Source organism: Rutilus rutilus (assembly GCF_951802725.1).
Source record: "Rutilus rutilus genome assembly, chromosome: 23".
NCBI classification, from domain to species: Eukaryota; Metazoa; Chordata; class Actinopteri; order Cypriniformes; family Leuciscidae; genus Rutilus; species Rutilus rutilus.
The window spans coordinates 20,865,733-20,886,937 of NC_140233.1; the positions used below are offsets into that span (position 1 = coordinate 20,865,733).

General features: G+C 35.8%; 1 protein-coding gene across 4 annotated transcripts in view; it reads right to left on the reverse strand.

Moving 5' to 3' along the window:
* mob2a (MOB kinase activator 2a) overlaps window positions 1-21,205 on the reverse strand; it is a 48,764-nt gene that overhangs the window by 22,173 nt on the left and 5,386 nt on the right. Inside the window, exon 1 of one of the 4 annotated variants that reach the window (XM_084396752.1) lies at window positions 7,657-7,839. The exons of 1 other annotated variant lie outside the window; for it this stretch is intronic. In XM_084396752.1, coding sequence (XP_084252878.1) covers window positions 7,657-7,694 — 38 coding nt within the window. In that variant the 5' untranslated portion in view covers window positions 7,695-7,839. Of the gene's footprint in view, window positions 1-1,971; window positions 2,093-2,491; window positions 2,874-7,656; window positions 7,840-21,205 lie in introns of those variants that run through there. 2 more of the 4 variants (XM_084396751.1, XM_084396755.1) reach the window with 2 other exon arrangements.

Sequence of the window (21,205 nt, forward strand, 5' to 3'; positions counted from 1 at the left end):
AATTTTCACACAAGAGACGGAAGAGGGCATGACAGTGGGGAATTGTGAGGTCTGAAGGGGCTACAGACAATATGACAACATTATTCAATGATGACAACATACAACAAAATGGTGGATAAATATATCTGATTATAAATGCACTGCCAATTTATTGCTAGTACTTGTTAAAGACAATTAAATTGTACAATAATATTTAAATACAATCTAGTATATCCTACCTTTTGAGTAATTACTTTATAGCTGATATGATGGCTAAAGGTACAAATCTTTAAAGTCCCCCTGTAGTCAATGATTGTATCCCTTAAAACTCATCTTTGATAACCAAAATTACAATTCTTCATGCCTTAAAATAGCTTGAATGTAACTACACCCTTGCCTCATTTAATATACGCAGTTCTATGTACGCAGTTCAAATGAGCCCCGCCTCCACTCACTCACACCAGCTCAGAGATCCACTCGTTGACGATCACACATTGACGTGATTGGTTACAAGGTAGTTTGTGACGTCAGAAATTTAACACTAAGCGATTTCAAACCACGTTTTTGAGATTGTCTTTGGTTTAATGCAGTTTTAAGGAGAAAATACTTTTTACTTATGCATTTGTACATGGTTTGTCTTAAGGCATATTAAAAACACCACATAGACATACACAACATTGGTTTTCACCACAGGGGGACTTTAAGGTTTTACCCATTTTAATAGGATTTAGACTAAAGATCTAATATAGAATTTTGTGTTTTTAGGTGATATCACAAATTTAAAAAAATGGGTTTAGTACAGTACAGTTTAGTTCTTCTGAAACCTGGCTTAGAAAAATAATTGAGTGTGAAATTAGGAACAGTTGACTGGAATTTATCAGCATACAAAATCAGACTGAAGATAAAAAATAAATAAAAACTACTACTAGACAAAAGCAACATGACTACCAATATATTGTACATTCTTTTTCATTTAAATACAATCCAAATTTCCACCTTCCTAATTAACAGTTACTTTTATAGAAGTTAAGTAAATTAAGTATTCCTCACAATGCTAATTTTATTCAAAAGAAAACCTCTAAGATCATGAAAATAGACATTAGCTTCCCAAGACACGATCGTCATAAGAGATTGGCCCGAAGCTAGAGAAGAATGCAGACAGTAAGGAACCGCCGGCCGACACAGTCCAATCAAAGCACATCAGATTAAATAGACGACCCAGTCAGATGGCATAGCAGATAACAACATACTCCACAACCAGACAGCGCTGGAATATTTTTAAACTTCTTACACTTCCATAACAAATCACTTCCATTAAAAATCTTACACCACATTTTGACCACCTTTGAGGAACCACCAAATCACTCAACAAATCTGTTTACACAATCACAAACAGGATGCGATTACAGATTTTGAGAGTTGGACTTCGCCTATAAACAAGTTTAGCAACACTATAATTGATACAGTGTGAACTTTGCAAGGATGCATTTTCCATAAATCCAAGTCTTGGCTTGGTCACATAAAACAGTTTCCATCTACACACAGCTTATTAGTGGAGTTATTGCAACCTGAGAATAACTTTGATATAAGCTGTTATCTAAACATCAGACACTATACAGAGGCTAAACAGTTTTTGCGGAAAGCAGGTGTGTCTAAAAACAACATCCCAGAGAACAGTTGCGATTGGCAACGTAAACCTGAAAGACTAAACAACACCACCTGACGGCGGTGTTATAAAACAAAACAGTGTTTGGATACTGCACTAAAAAGACGTGAACTCCTTGCACACCGGACAGCCAAAAACATTTCAGCCGCAGAAGACAAAATAAACTGCCAGATCAAGCAGATCATGATGGTTTTCTAGCTTTCCAAGCGTAAACATTAACTGTGAATCAACACAAAAGTCTAAAAGGAGAGGGAAACATGAAGGAAAGATGAAGAGGGTAGAAGAAAGAATAGATGGATCAGCAAAAAAAAAGAAAGAAACTCAACCTTTTAATCAGATACATCTGGGACTTTTCACTTTGGACGGCATCCTTGAAAAACCATGGAACTTCAGAGATTTGTTATATATAGCAGTACCGCAGTAAAATAAAACTACAACCACATGTAAAGGGAAAAAAGGAAACAGCATCTCTCAAGCCTTCCATGTGAAGAGCATGCTTTGGTCTGTTAACATTCACTAACTTTCGAACAGCCGCCTCGCTTAACTTTCCAAATTGAGATAGAGGTCGAAACTAACATTGGAAAGGGCAAAGTCTGCCCTTAGCTGTAGGGAAAAAAGCAAGTTGGGAACACAGTGTCCAAACCAACATCGGTCTGCAGCCCCCACACACTACAAACTGCATTGATTTTGAACGATCTGCTCTTTCTCTAGCTGAAGGTTCTCATCGTACAACATCATGCTTGATCTCTGCATAACCTGGCACAGCTTCAAGAACATCCACAACTCCAAGGCAGTGGGGGGAAAAAACACACGGAAGAGGATGATAAAACATCCCAAAACTGGTACCTGTAAAAGAAGCAGTCACAACACACTAGAACCCCCATGCAGCTTGTGAAGTCGGCAATCAGATTGTCCTTTCCTCTGTTGTGCTGGCTTTAAGATGTACTACAGGTGAGTGGCATCCGTTAGAGCGGGAACTCTTGGCATAGCATCCTCACAGATCTGCAGTGGAGCCCCAAACTGATTCTCCCTCACACTTTCAGACTCCCTCTCCTGTTTCCCGATCTGTTTTCAGTTGCTGGACTGCACACAGTTGGGGCTTTGTTAGGTGGTGATTTCCCTTGCCGCGGTGCAGACAGAACAACACTTCAGTCAGCAAACAAATACAAGCGTCCGCAGCAGGCGAGCACAGCGCATACAGTCGCTCAGCACTTGTGTGTTCCTCTCTGCTGATACCCTCAGTTTCCCCCCTCCCATCTTCTCTCTCTCTCTCTCTCTCTCTCTCTCTCTCTCATTCTGTCGCTGTCTCTCTCCCTTTCCTCCCCGTCTCACTCTCCCGTTGGCTCTGACTTTGAGGCGGGAGCGACGGGTTGGCAAATAGACTTGCTGCAAACCGATGACGGCCCACTGCAGGAATATTCTGAGCCAGGAAATTTTTAAGGGCCCAAACAGCCCCTGCAAATGGTGCTGTTTCTTTCCAGGAAAACTTTCTCCACTCTCAAAAATAAAAAAAAAAGGATAAAAAAATACTCTCTGCATGGGTAAGTACCTCAAGATAAGAGACCAATGTTAAATGAATAAATAAATGTTGAAATGTTGCAATGTAGGGGAATGACTCTGGAAGCAAAGCTGTTAACAAATATAAATACTTTTAGGGCATAAAGAGTTAGAGGGAAAAATAAAAATAATGACTTTCTCTTACTTAAAAAATTATATCAAAGAAAGTGATTTCTGCTCCTCTAGCAAAAAAAAAGTATCCATTCGAAGCTGAATCCCAAACATTACCCGTCTCTCATTGTTCAGACAAACAATTAGTGAACAATTAGTGAAACAACTATTCCCGAACTCACGCCATTGGTTGAGGTTGACAGAGCCGCATCCTGATTGGCTAATATGTGCTGTCTGATTTTGCTTTTCTGTTTACAGAGCTTAGAGTTATCACAAAGACAGTGTTATTTCTCAGCAGTAGGGGAGGGCGATATCCCGGTAGATAACTGGTAGAAATTTGTCAACCGGTAGAGATTTTGGACTATCGTCTCTATCGCGGTTACGCTCACGTGATGTTGCCACTCTGTGCCTTCTCGAAAGCTTATCATTTGCATGCGTTTTTCAGCCTTCCAGGTAATTTTGAACAAGTGATTTTAAACCATTTAAGCACTTTTGTTGTTTACACAGAGACCGTTTTGGAAAAACTTGCACTTTGAAAACCATTTTCAAAAGTTTCTGTTTTCAGGCACCCAAAACGCTGTTGTAGTGTAAATGAAGGGCCAAAACGCATAAAAAGTGATACATTTTTAGTTGAAAGCGGTGTCGTGTAAACCAGTGGTTCCCAACCTTTTATTGTCTGAGACCCCCTTTTTCCCAAGAAAATATTTTAGGGCCCCCCTTCACATTTAATGATATTATCGCTCTTGTTGGCTGGCAGCAAGGATGACAAAATATGTTGTTTTCAAGCAAACGGTAGGCTATGTTTATTACTATAACCAGATATGTTTATGCACAAATAATAGCCTATAGCCTAATATTGAAAATACAATAACAAAAACATCAGTGGGCCATTTGTAATTTAAAAACCTAAGCCTAAGAGTAGCCTATAAATTGGCCCTATTTGAATCGCAATAAAAAAATATCAGTATTCACACTGGTGTGTAGGTTAAAACAAAAAGAATGAATATATAGGCTATTACAAAATTACTGCTGTCAGTGGGACCTCAATACTTGCATGTTATTTGTGAGGCTTTATCAATAAGTGTGAGGATCTGCTGGTCGTGAGTAATTTGGTCAATGCGTGGAGAGATCTTGCAGGGTAAGACATCTTTATCATCCTCAAGGGTCAGTCTGGCCCATATGTATTTGGTTTTTAAGGCTGTCATGGTTAAAATCCCATTTTTGGTCAGCCAGGCCAGGTAATGGATCAAATTAGCTAATGTAATATGATCGTTCTCCTTAAAGCATGCATTCCTTTTTTTTTTGCGCTATAGCGATCGTTAATAAACATGCGTTTGTTAACAGAATAATGCGTCTTTTGGAGCCGGAATTACTTCTCTGTGTTTGGCTATGACGAGTCACGCAGGGTAAGTAGCCTACCACTACTCCGCAGCGGCGGCGATCCGAACCAGTGTTAAATAGTCCCAATATAAACACTTATTATAGGTGTACCATAGTGATTCAGAATAAGAAAAAAACACGGTTTGGAAGATGGATTCATGATGAACTCGCTCATTATATACATTTTGTAAATTTTTAACATAGAAAAAGTTACGGACGACTTGAATGCTCATTACTCAAAACTTTTCAAAATATGACGCGACCCCCCAGAGAGCTCGCCGAGACCCCCTTGTGGGCCGCGACCCCCTTGTTGGGAACCACTGGTGTAAACAACCCCTGAGAGATGCCGCACACCTGAAACGCGCGCACATGAAGCCTCTGCTCATACAGTGTCTGAGTACTGAACTTAGTGCCTGGACTGGAGTTCTTTTTAGTGCCTTACTGGGCTTGAACAGTCAAATACACACATGTAATAATATGTTAATAATTTGACAATATGTCAAAATGCCCGTCTTTCAAGTAACCTCATAAACAGTTGTTTATGTCTGAAGTGAACGTAAATAATTGAGAAAGAAAGCACATGTGTATCAGTATTAGATCAGTGCATTAGCTCTTAAAGTGACAGCAGTCTAATAAACCTGCTTTGTTCTATTGTAGTTTTTTGTCATATCTTTTTGTTCCTATTTTATCACTATTTACTTGTCTGTAGTGAGCTTGAGTTTTTTATTGTTTTATTGTTTTACTTAGGCTAGTATTAGTTTTTTATGTCATCTTTAAATTGGTGATGAGATTTTTGAATTTTCAATTACAATTTTAATATCACAAAAAATGAATTTAAAGCAAAAATAACTATATCGTTATTTTTTACACAAAATATCATTATCGTGAAAAAATGTGTCATATTGTGATACAAGATTTTGGTCATATCACCCATCAAGAGAACTATTTTTCACCAAAAAAATGATGTTGACATTTACCTACACATTAGGACAAATATCACAATAAAAGCACCACTAAAGAGGTCCATGTGACTCATTCACTTTATTCCAAGTCCTCTGGCAAACAGACCGATGTACATTGCTATTCATTGATAGTCTTCCCTTCCATCAATGACCAATGAGTCCACACCAGCTTTGAGGTCAGTAAATATGGTCAACGGCCGCTCAACCCGTACTTGCTCGACAGACAAGAACAAATCTCATTCTTGGACTTTACGGAGTAAGGACTTGAAAGAATTCAGTCAATACAAGATCTTGACCAAAAATGTATGCAGCTCTTGATGGAAATATTCATGTGATGTTATTTCCATCAAGAGGTGCGTCATTTTTTGGTTAAGATTTTGTATTGTCAATGCAAGAGTCCAGCACTCTGTAAAGTCTCCTCCAGCACATCCCAAAGACGTTCAATGAATTTAAGGTCTGGACTCAGAGGAGTCAGTTCATGTGTGAAAATTATTCTTCATGCTCCTCCCAACCATTCTTTCTCAATTTGAGCTTGATAAATTTTGACATAGTCATCCTGGAATATGGCCATGATGTGTCTTCATACATGTTACATATTGTTTAAGAAATGAAAAGCTACACACTCCATCAGTTAGGGTTAGAAGAACTGTTTGCAAACATATAACAAGCTAGAAACACAATCACAGCAATAATGATCCTATCATAGACTCTTAAGCATTTGCCTATTTAAATCCATACAGATGAAACCCTTTTTTTGTGTTCCACTGAAAAAATAACAGCATACAGGTTTGAAAAAACAAGAGGGTGACTCGAAAAATGACAATTATCTTTGGGATAATCTATCCCATTTATGATATATATACACATCACCTACATAATAGGCTATGTGGCTTTCTTAAAAATACTAATAAGAGAAAATCACCATCACCTCATAATGTTATACAGAAAATGATATTTGTGTAGCAAATAGCACATTATATTCAACACACACACACACACAAAAAAAAAAAAACTCATTGCAAGCGGTCTCTTTATTGTTTCTGTATGTAAATATGCAGATGATCAATTACCTAACCACAGAAAAAGATTACGTCACCCATTGTGCCAAATCTAAAACCACTGAGAGGAGCTATATCTTAAGCCTCAGTTTTAAATCTTAGCTCTCTCTGCATAAAGCTGGGAACACAGTGATCTTCTCCCGGACTCGATGACGTTATTCCTAGCAGCACAAAGTGATTACAGAGCAGAAGCTCTGGAAACTACAGCGCCCGAGCTGTGATAAGAACCTTTCCTTTGTAAGGGAAAAGCTGCAGAGAATACAACTGTTTTTCTTCCAGACCTGGCCAGGAAGAATTAACATTTTTGGGGAACACCAGGGAGAAATCGTAATGAGCCGAGAAAGTGCATGTGTCTTGTGTCCTAATGATCTGACTATGAATGGACTGGTCACTCAGAGCCTTAAATGCTGGACTAACTGAATCCAATGAATAACAGTGCAGTGGAGACAATAGGAACGAATGATGCTATGCATTAGTTTCGGTTCTCTCAATGGAAATGGGGGAAAAAAAGAAACACCCCTCCCTTCTAAAAGCAAGATGTACAGGTTTACTGGTTTATTTCACAGAAATTAAACCCCTGTTGCTCGTTAGAAGAAAACGTAAACGTTTAACAACTTCGTAAACTAAAACAACGCTGGAAAACGAGTTCGCATGTAGCGTGCGTTACTCATTAAACATGATAAAACAAAGGTGTTCGTTATGACAGTCAATTTAAACGTTTTTAAAAGAGTCTCGTTCAGTGGGAACGCGGACTATTCAAACGCCCTGCGTGACCTTACGGTAGCGCTCACATGTGGCTTTAGCGGAATCGAACGTTAAATTCGAACGCGAAACGGTTGTCATGAATTTAAAAACACAAATGAAGCGATTTCAAAATTCCGCGAGAAAAACATAGGAATCAATGAAAGAATGATTATGCCAGGTCGATATTTAAATTGCTTACCTATTTAAGGTGTACGAACCGTTCCGTTTAAACCTCATTTTGGATGATAAAAGTTTGATGATTAAATCCAGAACTGTAAAAATAATCAGACTGCTAACGGAGTATGTTACAGTTAAGCTGCTGAAACACAAAGAGAGGGGAGTCCTGAGTACGAGACCGCCTCTAATGTCCGTTTGTCTCAGTAGGACTGGTTTAAAATCAGACAGGGGGATGAGAAGGGGATTAACAACACTTTCATTGTGTGCTTGTGAAGTTATTTATGGCAATAAAACGTTATGTTTTGTCTGAGCTACGTTCTTTTGGCGAAACCGCGGCACGGATGGAGGGTGTCTGATTGCATTCGGGAAACTGGCAAACAAAGGCGAGCGTTTCCAGGCAGACGAATTACAATAAAGTTTAAATATGCTGCCAAATGTGTGTGTGCGAGTAGAGCGAGAGAGAAAGAAACATGTTGGGAGTCATACCACCAACTTCCATTAATTTATCTGGTTCCAAACAGTGAAACCTCTTTGAAAAACGTTTTCGCTGTTTCCCAAGACATATAGGCTATATCATGAAGGGAAGAGCTAAAAATAACCATAATGATATAGGCTACTTTAGGATCTCAACCATGAGACCCCACCCAATACAGCAACACTGGTTCCACTTAGTGCCAGACTAAAAATAGAACCAGACCAAAAGTGAGAGCCGTACAGCTCTGAAAGCAACAAAAAGAAGAGTGCATTTTTCATGTATCCAGGGGAAAAGATTAAGTGAGCTAAATCTAGCCCTATAATACAATAAAATTAATTCATCTAGAAATTGTCCTCTAATGGACAGATATGGTTTGGTCTCTCTTTCAATGTATGTTTTTAAATTATATATAAAAAAAATATATATATATATATATATATATATATATATATATTAAAAAGAACAAATCTCCATAACACATTAAGTTTGTAGAAAAACGTTGCTGCCCATTTTAAGTGCAACCAACTTTGATGTTTAAGTTATTTCAACTTAAATTACATTAAACTGACTTAAAATATGAGTTGATTCTTGTATAACTTAACTTATTTTGATGAGTTAAAGCAATGTAAAAACACATGGTGTCATTAAGTATTGATCATATAATTCTTTACAGTGAGGGCAATGTTGTCACCTTTCTTATGTTTTCTGGATCTTGGTCACTTTTTTAAATCTCTGGTTTCAGGAGTAAAAAGGTCACATAATTTAAACTGGAATAAAATAAAATAAAATTCTAATACATTTAATCTTTCAGTATGAATTACCAAAATAGACATGTTTTCATACACTGAAAAAAATGATTTGTTGAATTTAATCAATTTTTATTTTATGGTAAGTGGTTGCACACAATTGATTTTAGCTACATTTAAACAAATGCATTAAGTTGAACTAAAATTGATTAAGTTCAACTTAATGCATTTGTTTAAATGTAGCTAAAATCAATTGTGTGCAACCACTTACCATAACAGTTTTTATTAAATTCAACAGTCATTTTATTTCAGTGTACATAAGGGTCTTACACTTGGAAATATACCTCAAAATTATTTCATTTAAAATCATTTACTCACCCTTAAGGTTTTCCAAACCTATATGAATGTCTTTTTTCTGAACACAAAAAAAAGATATTTTGAAGAATGTAGGTAACCAAATATGGACCCCATTGACTTTTTCTATGGAAGTCAATGGGGTCCATCAACTGTTTGGTCACCGACATTCTTCAAAATATCTTCTTTTGTGTTCAGCAGAAGAGAGAAACTCATACAGGTTTGAAACAACTTGAGGGTGAGAAAATGATGACAGCATTTTCATTTTTGGGTGAACTATCCCTTTAAACATAGTCACACAAATCGGCTTACAAATGGAATAACATCCTCCATTAAATAAAACATTGAAGCAGTGATGTTTTCTTTCCTATTTAATGTGCTGGACTCATGAAATTCATCCCATGTGTGGTTATGTTTAATTTCTTTGAATTGTCCTTCAGTGAATTCCTCTTCCTGTCCTTTTAATTCAGAATCCCACTCATCATCCCCTGGGGTGTGGTGAAATCGTGTGTGAAGTGCACACTCATGAATTGAAAAGGAGCCAGTTCTTTCTTACATTCTCAGTCTTACCCGACCCTGCAGTATGATACAGAATATGATGAATGTGTTGCTCTCTGTGTAGGTAAGTCTCTTGCAGAGAGCTTGGCTGGCAGGACCATCAGTATAATTACAGCAAGCTGGCAGAGTCCTGAGGGATCGATTCATGCTGCTGCAGAAAGAGTTATGCAATCCTCAGCGAGAACCATCAGTGCACCAGGACAAGCCAGCCGTACAGTCCTGGGACAGACTGCTGTTTACTGTGCAACATGGACACACACACACACACACACATCACCTTCCAGCTTCAGAAGTGGCTGAAACTTACACTGTAAAAAAAAAAATTGTGATTTTTAACGGTAAAATACTGTAAAAATGCTACGGCGAAAAACTGTTAACAGAAAGTGTTCGTACTATATACAGTGAATAACTGTGATAGATCTAACCGTTCATTTACAGTGTAAATTTACAGTAAAATACAGTTTTTTTTGTATAGTCTTTGTATAATTTACAGTGAAAAAATGTAAATTAACATTTCCACAATTCCCTGCGTGACACTTCACATTTGATGTATTTTTGTTGAAATAACTGTTTCTTCATAGTTTTTCCAATTTTATTTTTTTCCTAATCAGTTATGTACATTAGGGTTTAATGTTACATTTAATGCTGTTAAATTAATGTTTATTGCATTTTTAGTGTTTAGTGTTTGTGTGAATGACACTGTGCAGCTTCTATATATAACTATCTATCTCAACTTGTGGAAAATCTGCTTGAGATGAGATTTGATTCATCATGTGACTCTCGACACCACCTGTGATTGGTGGTTACCAGATTTTAACAAAGGTACAAAATAGATAATAGTACTTCAAAATATCATAAATTAACATTATATCAGACAATGAATTAAAAAAATGTTTGTTACCGTAAATTCAAGTTTAAGTCTGTAAAACCACAAATGTTGCTACCGTATATTTGACGGTAAATTTGCTGCCAGTTTATTACCAAAAGTTTAACAGATTTCTTTTTTCTTTTTTTTACAGTGTATAAAGCTTTGGAAGTTGTTCTCTTTTTCTCTAATATAATAAGTTATGAAATTATTAATCTGGACTAAAATATGCAATTAAAAATGTCTAAATAAAAGTCTATTTACTCTGTCTCTGGGTAACGGCTGTTTTGGCAGAACTTATGCTCAATATCATTTTAGAGACGGATTAGGGAAACTTTGCCTGCCAGACTGTTACAAAACTCAAGTGCAAGTCTCCCTCATGCACCATCCATCATTAGGGTATGAGGAAAATGTCGGATTCTAGAACAAGATGGAAGACCAAGAAAAATCTCAGAGGAGATTACAGTCAAAACTTCCATCATAAAATAAAAACAGCAAACAGCACAACACAACACAACAGTTTGTTTTGTTAACAAACACGAAAAATAACTAGTCTAGCTCAAAGGGCTTACAGATCAAGACTTAAATACTGAAATAATTATTTACTGTAGTAGCTTTTCTGAAACTAAGTAAACTTTTAAAGATGGTTAGTAATCATGCCAATTTAATTTTCACTACAATTTGTTTACATTCTAATATTTTCATTATTTCATATATTTGTGTTTATAAATTATCATTAAGGTATACATTTAATAATTAAGATAAAACATTTTAATATATTTTTCAATTTCTTCAATTTTAATATATATTTTTTTAATAATCTGAAAAGACAAAAAAAAAAAAAAAAAAAAAAACATGTAACTAACTGGTTCTGACAAAATGTTAATTGCTGCAGTCTATTTAAAAATGTTTAATTAATTTGAATTAATTATTTTTTAATCGGTTTGAATGAATGAACAACAGAGCTGAATAACAGTTCAATAGTTAATAATGTGTTATATTTTAGACGCAATATTGTCTGCTTTTACTAAAAAATTTCCAAATGAAAATATTGCTTCTAAAGCCAGAGCAGAACTGTAGTGCATTTCTGAACAACACACAGCGGTGTTTCGTTTCTGAATGAATCTGTGTTTTAAGCGAATCAGTCGGTGAACCAAATATTCAATGGCCCATTCATAAAGAGAGCTATTTACTCAATGAATCAGCCTTTGGACGAATCAAATGAATGAATGACTCAATAACTTTAACTTTTTTCAATTAGACATTTAATGCCACCTACTGGCAGTTTTAGTTTCTTATTAGAGTCTCATTTCATAATTTTTTTTTTTTCCAATATTTTGTGGATAGTTTGCCCAAAAATAAAAATTCTGTTGGTAACCAAATTGTTTTGGTCTGTAAATACATCTAAATACCAATTAAGATGCAGCTTCTGAAAAAAAAGCTGTTGAAGCCTAAAAGTTTATTTGCAATAAATTCTGGTGAATCAACTATTTATTTCTAAAGCTACTTTTTGTAATGTCTATTTGATGCTTTTCTCATTTAACACAATAATGACCTTATCTTTTTTTATTTTATTTTATGATTTGCGATTAAACGGCACATTCAATCCATTAGACTAAAATGTTTAATCGCTTGACAGCCCTAATATATATATATATTTTTTTAATGTTTTTTAATGTTTTTAAAAGAAGTATTTGATAACTATTTGATTCTATTTTAAAATGTAATTTATTCTTGTGATACAGAAATGAATTTTCAGCATCATTACTCCAGTCTTCAGTGTCACATGATCCTCTATGCTGCTCAAGAAACATTTCTGATTATTATCAGTTAAAAACAGTTTTGCACATTTTTTCAGGATTCTTTGATGAATAGAAAGTTCAAAATAACAGCATTTATTTGAAATAGAATATTTTGTAACATTATAAATGTCTTTAATGTAACTTTTGATCAATTGAATGCATCCTTGCTGAATATAAGTATTAATTTATTTAGTTTATTTAAAAAAAAAAAAAAAAATCGAACTGACCCGAAACTTTTGACCGGTATTGTTTAATGTTACAAAAGCTTTCTATTTTGCTTATGCTGATGATACGCAGCTCTATATTTTTTCACGCCCTGATGAAACAACAGTTGGTTCATGCGTTCATGACATCAAGACTAGATTATTGTAATGCTCTTATGGGTGGTTGCCCTGCATGCTTAATAAACAAACTACAGCTGGTCCAAAACGCAGCAGCTCGAGTTCTTACCAGAACCAGGAAGTATGACCATATTAGCCCGGTTCTGTCAACACTGCACTGGCTCCCTATTAAACATTGTATATATTTTAAAATTTCTACAAAGCACTAAATGTTTTAGCTCCGCAGTACTTGAGCGAGCTCTTAACGCATTATAGTCCTTCACGTCTATTGCGCTCTCAAAATTCCGGCCAGTTAATAATACCTAGAATATCAAAATCGACTGCTGGCGGTAGATCCTTCTCCTTTTTAGCACCAAAACTTTGGAACAGTCTTCCTAACATTGTCCGGGAAGCAGACACACTCTGTCAGTTCAAATCTAGACTAAAGACACATCTCTTTGACCTAGCATACACATAACACATTATGGACTTCTATAATTCAATGTTAGGCTGCAGAGATTAGGTCAGCTGGAACCGGGAACACTTCCCATAAATCCTGATATACTTGTTGCATCATAAGAAGGATGGCGTCTAAGCTAATATTAGTATATCTGTTTATCCCGAGGTTTACCGCAGTCTGCCGGATCCAGGCCGTATCCAGATCTGATGAAGGACCTGCGCCTGGACACGACGTCAACGCAGTCCTGAAGTGTCAACTAGGCTCTTCCCTGTGAAGGCCTCCTTCCCTTTACCTCTGTACATATAAAGCGTTGTCGGGATAGTTCCGGTTCACGTGGCTACACGGAAGCAATAAATAATCATTTATTATACATTTTTAAGGCCAGACAAGTAGTTTGTTGAGGGTTGGTTTGTAAACAAGGACTACACGCCTGCACACATATAGCCTATATTCAAACGCTCATACCTATAGACTAAACACGTGCATGTGCACGCCGTCGGCGTTTTCGCGGGTTTGCGTTTTGAGGTTTGCGCAGAAAGGCTTTTCAAGGCTTACACCTTGGAATCTATTTCAGGGTTTGCGTTCTCGAGCCACCAGGCACTGTTTTGTGTGGATGAGCGGGCTGGAGCGCGTTGAGTGTTTTCTGTTAGAATGGTGTTGTGTAAGCGGCCCCTAAGTTAATAACTAATGATCTTTGCAATGGAAATGAATCAATCAATCAAAACTTTAGCTGGATAACAACCTTATTCTAGAGCTGCTGTAAAGCCAAAACAAACTCAGTTACTGTAATTTCCTGTTATCACTGTAAAGCTGCTTTGATACAATCTATATTGTTAAAAGCGCTATATAAATGAAGGTGACCTGACTTGGCTTGTGTAAACTACATGCATCACAAAAGGGACAAGTAGGCTTTTGTATCTCCTGTTGCAAACAGTGTGAGGCTGCATTGCTCAGACCTATAACGTGCACCATGTGACCAGAGTGACGTAAGTGTTTGCTGAAATGTGTCAGTCCTCCTGGCGGGACGTTCTGCCTGTAGGCACATGCACAGTCAAATCAATCAGCACCAGATGAACCACAGAGTCTCTGTTGTGTATGCGTCTCATAACAGTAGGAAAGCTCCAGAATAACAGCCTACACTGAATATTATACGTTGGCTCACTAACCTAATTAATGTAACAAGATTTGAGGCACAGTTAAACACTGTGATGAATTGATCCAAACCTTGTTTAAGTCAACGAAACCTCAGACGCCGTAAACTACTTGGCGCCAGGAGAAAGTTTACGAACTTATGTAACTCGATTTATGTTTGGATAAATGGCTGAAGAATGCGATATTCGTTTTCACACATCAGGTTTAAGATGATAACATCTGTGGGAGGCTGAGTAAAGACGATAACAGCCGCTGTGTTGCTCTCACTCCTCTAGAACATTCCACTCATGTCTGCATACTTCCCAATATAGTCCAGCATCTCCTTTCAAGACACAGAAAAGACTTAATGCGTTTCATTTCGCTTCAACAGGACTGGTAAACTGTGAATTTGAATCATCACACAGGGTGTATAAATAGGCTAATAAATAGGCATGAGGGTTAGTGTATGGAACTTCTTTTACAGTCGTATAAAGATATATATAGTTAGAGAGAATTATTGAAGATGAAGTGCTGCCATCTAGTGTATTAATGCGGACATAACAATTTTAGGTGAAACAAACATATGGCTTCAAAAGACTTGGAAAAATATCCATGGAATAAAGTTGCTGTTTGGATTATAGGCAAATGCTTTAGAGTTTATGATTGGATCATTATTGCAGTGATTATTATGTTTCTAGAATGTTATATGTTTACAGAGTTGCATTGTCAATACAAGATCTTGACCAAACATTGACGCAGCTCTTGATGGAAATAAATGTTGTGATGTTATTTCCATAAAGAGGTGCATCATTTTTTGGTTAAGATTTTGTATTGAGAATGCAAGAGTCCAGCACTCTAAAGAAACAGCAAAAAAAAAAATTTGGCCTGGCAGTGTATGAGGAATAAGTCATATAAAAATGCTTTTTCTGGAGCTTGACAAGATACTTTCTCCTTTCATTATATGGAAAAAGAGCAGCTTGGACATTCTGCTAAATTCTTTTTGTGCTTCATGTAATTCATACGGGTGCAGTGATGTCAGTAAATAATGAAAGAATTTTCATTTTCAGTTGAACTGTCACTTTACTAACTCTCGCACCATCTGCATGAATGATTATGAAACTTCATATCAGGTGGCTTTCTTCATATTTCGGACTCGAGAGATTGAACTGTGGGGTTTTTGAGGGTATATTCCATGTAACCGTTTTGTTTCGTTGCAATATCCTGTAATCTAGAGCATTACACTTGAAGTCATCGCACCTTATGGTTTCATTTCTCGTCATAAGCTGAAGAACATCTGACACTAGGAGTTTCACATCGTTCTGCAGACACATTTCAGACATGAGAAAGATTGAGAGAAAATGTCTGAAAATGTACTGGGAGAAAAAAGGACTAAATGTGGACAGACTATTTAGGATAAATAAAGTATTTTTTTTCTTTTTGAAAGTCATAAACATTTCCACCGTAGTGTTATATTAATCACAATTCAAATTGTGTACACTAATTTTCAATAGTTTAGGATTTTTCACTTTTCTTATGCTCACCAAGGCTGCATTTATTTTACGAAAAAAAAAACAGTAATATTGTGAAATATTATTACAATTTTAAATACCTGTTTTCTATTTGAATATTTTTAAAACTGTAATTTATTCCTGTGATCAAAGCTGCGTTTTCATCGTCATCAGTCTTCAGTGTCACATGATTCTTCAGAAATCATTCTAATATACTGATTTGATGCTCAAGAAACATTTATTTTATTATTAACATTATTTACTATTATTACATGTTGTATTATGTGTGTTAAAAACAGTTGCTTTTGTGGAAAGCATGATACGTTTTTTTTTTCAGAAATGTATTTTAATACATTTAATACAATGTAAATGCATTTTTCATTTTTTCATTTCTTTGATGAATAGAAAGTTTAAAAGAACAGCATTTATTTGAAATACAAATAGAAATAACATTATAAACGTCACTTTTGATTAATTTAACATCCTGGCAAATAAAAGCAATCAAGAAATCTTACTAACCCCATACTTTTGAATAGTATTGTAAATTGTTTAATATTGTAGCATGATAGTAATGGAAATGTTGATTTTTTTAAATAATTTTTTTAAGAATAAAACGGCTGACTTTTTTTGTTTTGCTAAGGCAAACTTTTTAGCTAGCATTTATTGATATATTGTTACACCCCTAGTAGATTCTTTTCTGTGTGAAAAGAGCAAGATTTGTTCTCAATACCCAGTGAGAGCTTAGAGACCACATCCACTGTGAGACGTGAAAGACTTCTATCGCTCTTTTGAATATGTGAGAATTTCTTTCAGATGTGTTACAGTACTTTCAGAATGAGAGGGAACAGATATGAAAGCAAACCCATTAAACCTCACTCAAATTCAAATTCAGTGCATTCAAATTAATTAGTCCTTTACTTGCCTATAAATAACTGAATATATATATGAGGTTATGATGCCCATCCAGATGCTTCTGCTTCTTGTGTCCAGTATATCAGCACTATGGTGAAGCGTCTGCAGCTGTGCATGTGGAGGGGTTCGGGTTTGACTCGATGCCAATGGCGCTGGAATGTGAACTGATTTGACCTCGACTTGCTGTCCAGTGGTTGGACATATTGCAATCCTCCTTTTAATAATTACACAGCACACAAGTCAAAGAAGTTAAAGGTGATATTGTGCAATAAACAAACTGCTTTTGTTCCGTTATGAATGAATGTTACTAGGGAATATACCAAATATAGGAATTCAGGCCAATACAGATGGCAAAATCATTTTTCCATGTAATGTTTAATAACTAATATAATAGTTGATACTATAAAAAAGAAGTTTATCTTGGTATAGGAGTGTATAAAGTATATACTCCAAATACAAAAATATAATAATAAAAAAACTATAATAATATAGAATTAAAATATTAATTTGACATTTTATACTAAATATAAGTCTTATAAACCATTAAAAAACATTTTTTTCATTAAAAAACTATGGATGACAATAAAAATCACAATTAACCTTATAACTTTTGCTTAGTCTTAGAAAAAAGAAATCAGGCGTAATGATATGACGCAGCACATGCCGCCTAATAATAGGCTACTGAGCTGGGGACTATTATCAGGTGCTGCGTCATATCATTACGCCTGCTTCACCCATGGTACGGCAGCAAAGTTTCTTGATTATTACGCAGGAATGAGAGTATAGTTCCTAGCCATATCAGCCTAGAAAATCGCAACTTTACATTTTCCGTCGGTCTTAGTACACGATGTAACTACAGAAGAGTCAAGTTTTAAATAGGAAAAATATCGAAACTCTTTGTTCATTTTTTTGAGAGAGATGCTAATGGTCTTGTCCGGTTCAATTCATTATGCTAAGCTATGCTAAAAGTGGGACCACCAGACCCGGAGATCAGCTGAATGGATTAGAAAACGGTAAAACTCAACTGTTTAACTCTGGGGGAGTTGTAAAATGAGCCTATTTCCAAAAAAAGTGGAGTATCCCTTTAACAAATCATTTACCGACCCCAAACATTTGAACGGTAGTGTACATGGAAAATTTCAACAAAAGTCATTCAAATTAAGTTGAAGTCAAAACATGTCAAAAATTGATGTTGATAAAAAGGTCCATGAACACATTACAATCCTTATGCATAGCTTCCTGTCTGCATAAAACATAACATGGCATGTCATCCGCACACATAAAGGAGACATATGGAGCCCAATATGTCGTTTAATAATGCGCATTTAATCTACCAGCTGTCCCGTGACCCGCAGAGGTCATTATTCAGGCAGTGATGTTTACAGACATGAAGCTCATGGATGAGGATGAAATAATAACAGTATACAGCCTGAAGAGGGCGCACATGCATTATTATAATACAGGACCAGCAGAGAGACCAAGAACACAAAGGCCTACCTACTTTAGTACAGTAAGGAATGATTTAGTTTATTAACCAGTCAAACTTCCTTTAAATATCATAAAACCTTTGCTTTTATGTACATAAATGTTCAGGCAAATCAGAATAAAAACAATATTTAGCACGACAAGAACCACAACAGCATATATAGTTAAAATGAGTAAATGGACAAGACCACATGACCTCTGCTCATTGGCTGACAGCAGACATTGCATCCGGCAGCCAATCAAAAAGACTATGACTAAAGGTAAAACTACAGGCTATGAGGGATTGTTTTTAGTTTTAAAAGACTGATTGAGGCTCTAACCGTCTGTTTGACCAACATTACACAAGCTATATATCTCAACACACTTTTAGAAAGCTAGTCTTATTGACATTTTGTGTGGTGATGTTTGCTTTACAGTGCTAATAAAGACAATGTGAACCCTATGAGCTCATTGTTAGAAATTCACTTCAGATAAAAGAGGTTTCACAGAAGGTTATTATCAGTTATCACAACAGTGTCAGTCTTCCTAACTGAAATATACATCAGCCCAAACACGTTAAATATTTTATACATCACAAATATCTGCTTCCAAGATACCGCTGCCTTTCCCGTTTGAATCAATGACATTGCAACGAAGAAAGAAAATATTTTTTTAAAGATCTAGTTTAAAATACATTATATATGTATTTCATACAGTTTTGAAGAAAACTCTTTCATTTGTTTTAAAGTATATTATTTTTCAAATATCTTAAATTATTAATTCATATTTTCTCAGTTGAACCACGGCATCTTACAACCTGAACTAACCTTGCTTTGTCATAAAAAGGACAAACTATATGATATTTTAAGATTTACTGACCATGACACACAGTTTTGAGGGTCTGCATGGGTCTTCTCTATCATGATCATTCTCTATGTTAGTTGTTGCTAACTAGTTTCCTGAATTAATGATAGTTAGTTGCAAAGTTACTTATAGTTTGTAGAATGTCTAATGTGGACCGTCGAAATACAGTGTAACCTACTTTTATTTGGTGGACAACAGTTTTTTTTATTATTATTATTATTATTATTATTTAAGCAGTGCAGTTTTGTTTTTGTTCTTTTCACTATAATTAAAGATTTAAAAATAAAAAAGAAGAAATGGTTTGCTTCAATGGTTTTCTTTTCTAGAATTTTATTCTTGTAATGAGGTTTTTTTCATTATGATATCAAGACATTTTGACGGGTGCTCTTGAATTTGAACTCAGAAATGAAAAACATGGTCATCAAAGAAAAGACATGCTAGTCATATGTATGAAAAACATTTTCAGTTTTTTTAAATGAATTAACAGATCTGGACAAACAAAGGAGCCATAAGCAAATACAATATGCTATTAAAAAAATTTAACTGTGTTTTTATTCAATTGAAATAGACAGTTTATCACGTAAGAGCTATAGGAGTTCAGAAATGTTTAAAAAGACAAGATTTTTTTTTTTAAATACAATAGAGAGCTTAATATTACTCAAATCTGGACTTGTTTTGAAATGTACTGGCAATGTCAGTTCTGCACTAAGTATAGAAATTGAAAGCAAACAAGCAAGTAGCAGCTATGCCAAGGAAAACAAGTACAAACTCCAAGGACAGACCAGGACCTTTTAGAAAGAAGAAAAAAAAAAACACACTGCCATATTTGACCAAACATCAAAAACAGTTCTCAAGATTGCAAAAAATAATGCTTTCTTTTGTCAAACTAATCTATTTATTTCCTTTTATTCCAGGTAAAACACTTACATTTGTAGAATATCGGTCTACAAATGGTCGAAAGGAAACAAGTACGTTAAAGTAACGGTGTCAAATATTTAAACACTGTAGCAAGCTAGAACCAACTAAACTAATAACTCAAGTTGACCAGTCATAAAATCTTGACCTGGAATAATAAACGTCATGCTATTGTAAAAGCTGACACAGTTCCCATAAAACATGGTTCTGAAAACAATGGCTCCCTCCACCCAGTGGAGACGCTTCCTTCCCTCCGGCCTTTCTGTAATCGCTATTATTTCTACATAGTGGAAATCTCCACTCAAATAAAAGCTCTATGCTCCATTCCAAGTGTGTCAAGTGCCCTCCTTGACATCAATTCTTTAAAACAATCATGCAAAGCAGGGACGCTAACAGTCCCCTGACAGAACCTGAACAACTTCTGACCAGATTAAAGACAATCAAAATCAAATCAACAGAGAATAATACAGTGATATTGAAATTCTGGCAGATACCGATAAGCTTATAATTACTGGCTGATAACCCATAAATTATAAAAATTCTATAGCTTACTTTTTAGTCAAAATAAATTCAGGTTACACTTTATTTTAAGGTGTCGTCATTACATTGTACTTCCTCTAGATAAGTAATATTAATTAACTACATGTACTTACTATTGTCACGGAGTCACTCACACCATCCACTCAGCCATCAGCACCAGATCCGCCCGCTCGTTCATCATCACCGGAATTCTAATCACCTTGCACCTGTTCAGCCTCATCAGCCTCACCATATTAAGCCTGCGCTCCCTCCAGTTCACTGTCTGGTCTCGTCACATGTTACACAGACTCTTCCTGCTCTCACCAGAGATTCCCAGCATTCCCGTACCTGATCTTCATCTTCTTCAGTAGTCTACAGTCTTCAGATCCTCATAACCTCCCTGTGTCTTCATTCCTTGATCTACATAATCCTCAACCTCACTTCCTTCATCTTCATTTGCATTACAGTCAGCTAAGTCATCTATGTGTCATCTAGTAATACCATCCTTCACCTGTTGTGTTCTGTTTTGCTCCAGTTCTGTCAAACTCTGTTTATTTTACATCCACCGCCTGTTCCCTTCTGTGTCGTGACACACCCTTCCAGCACCTGAGCCAATGCAGCTCGACTCCAACCATTTCAGTCTTGTGGAGCATCAGCGGAGGATTAACAATCATCTGT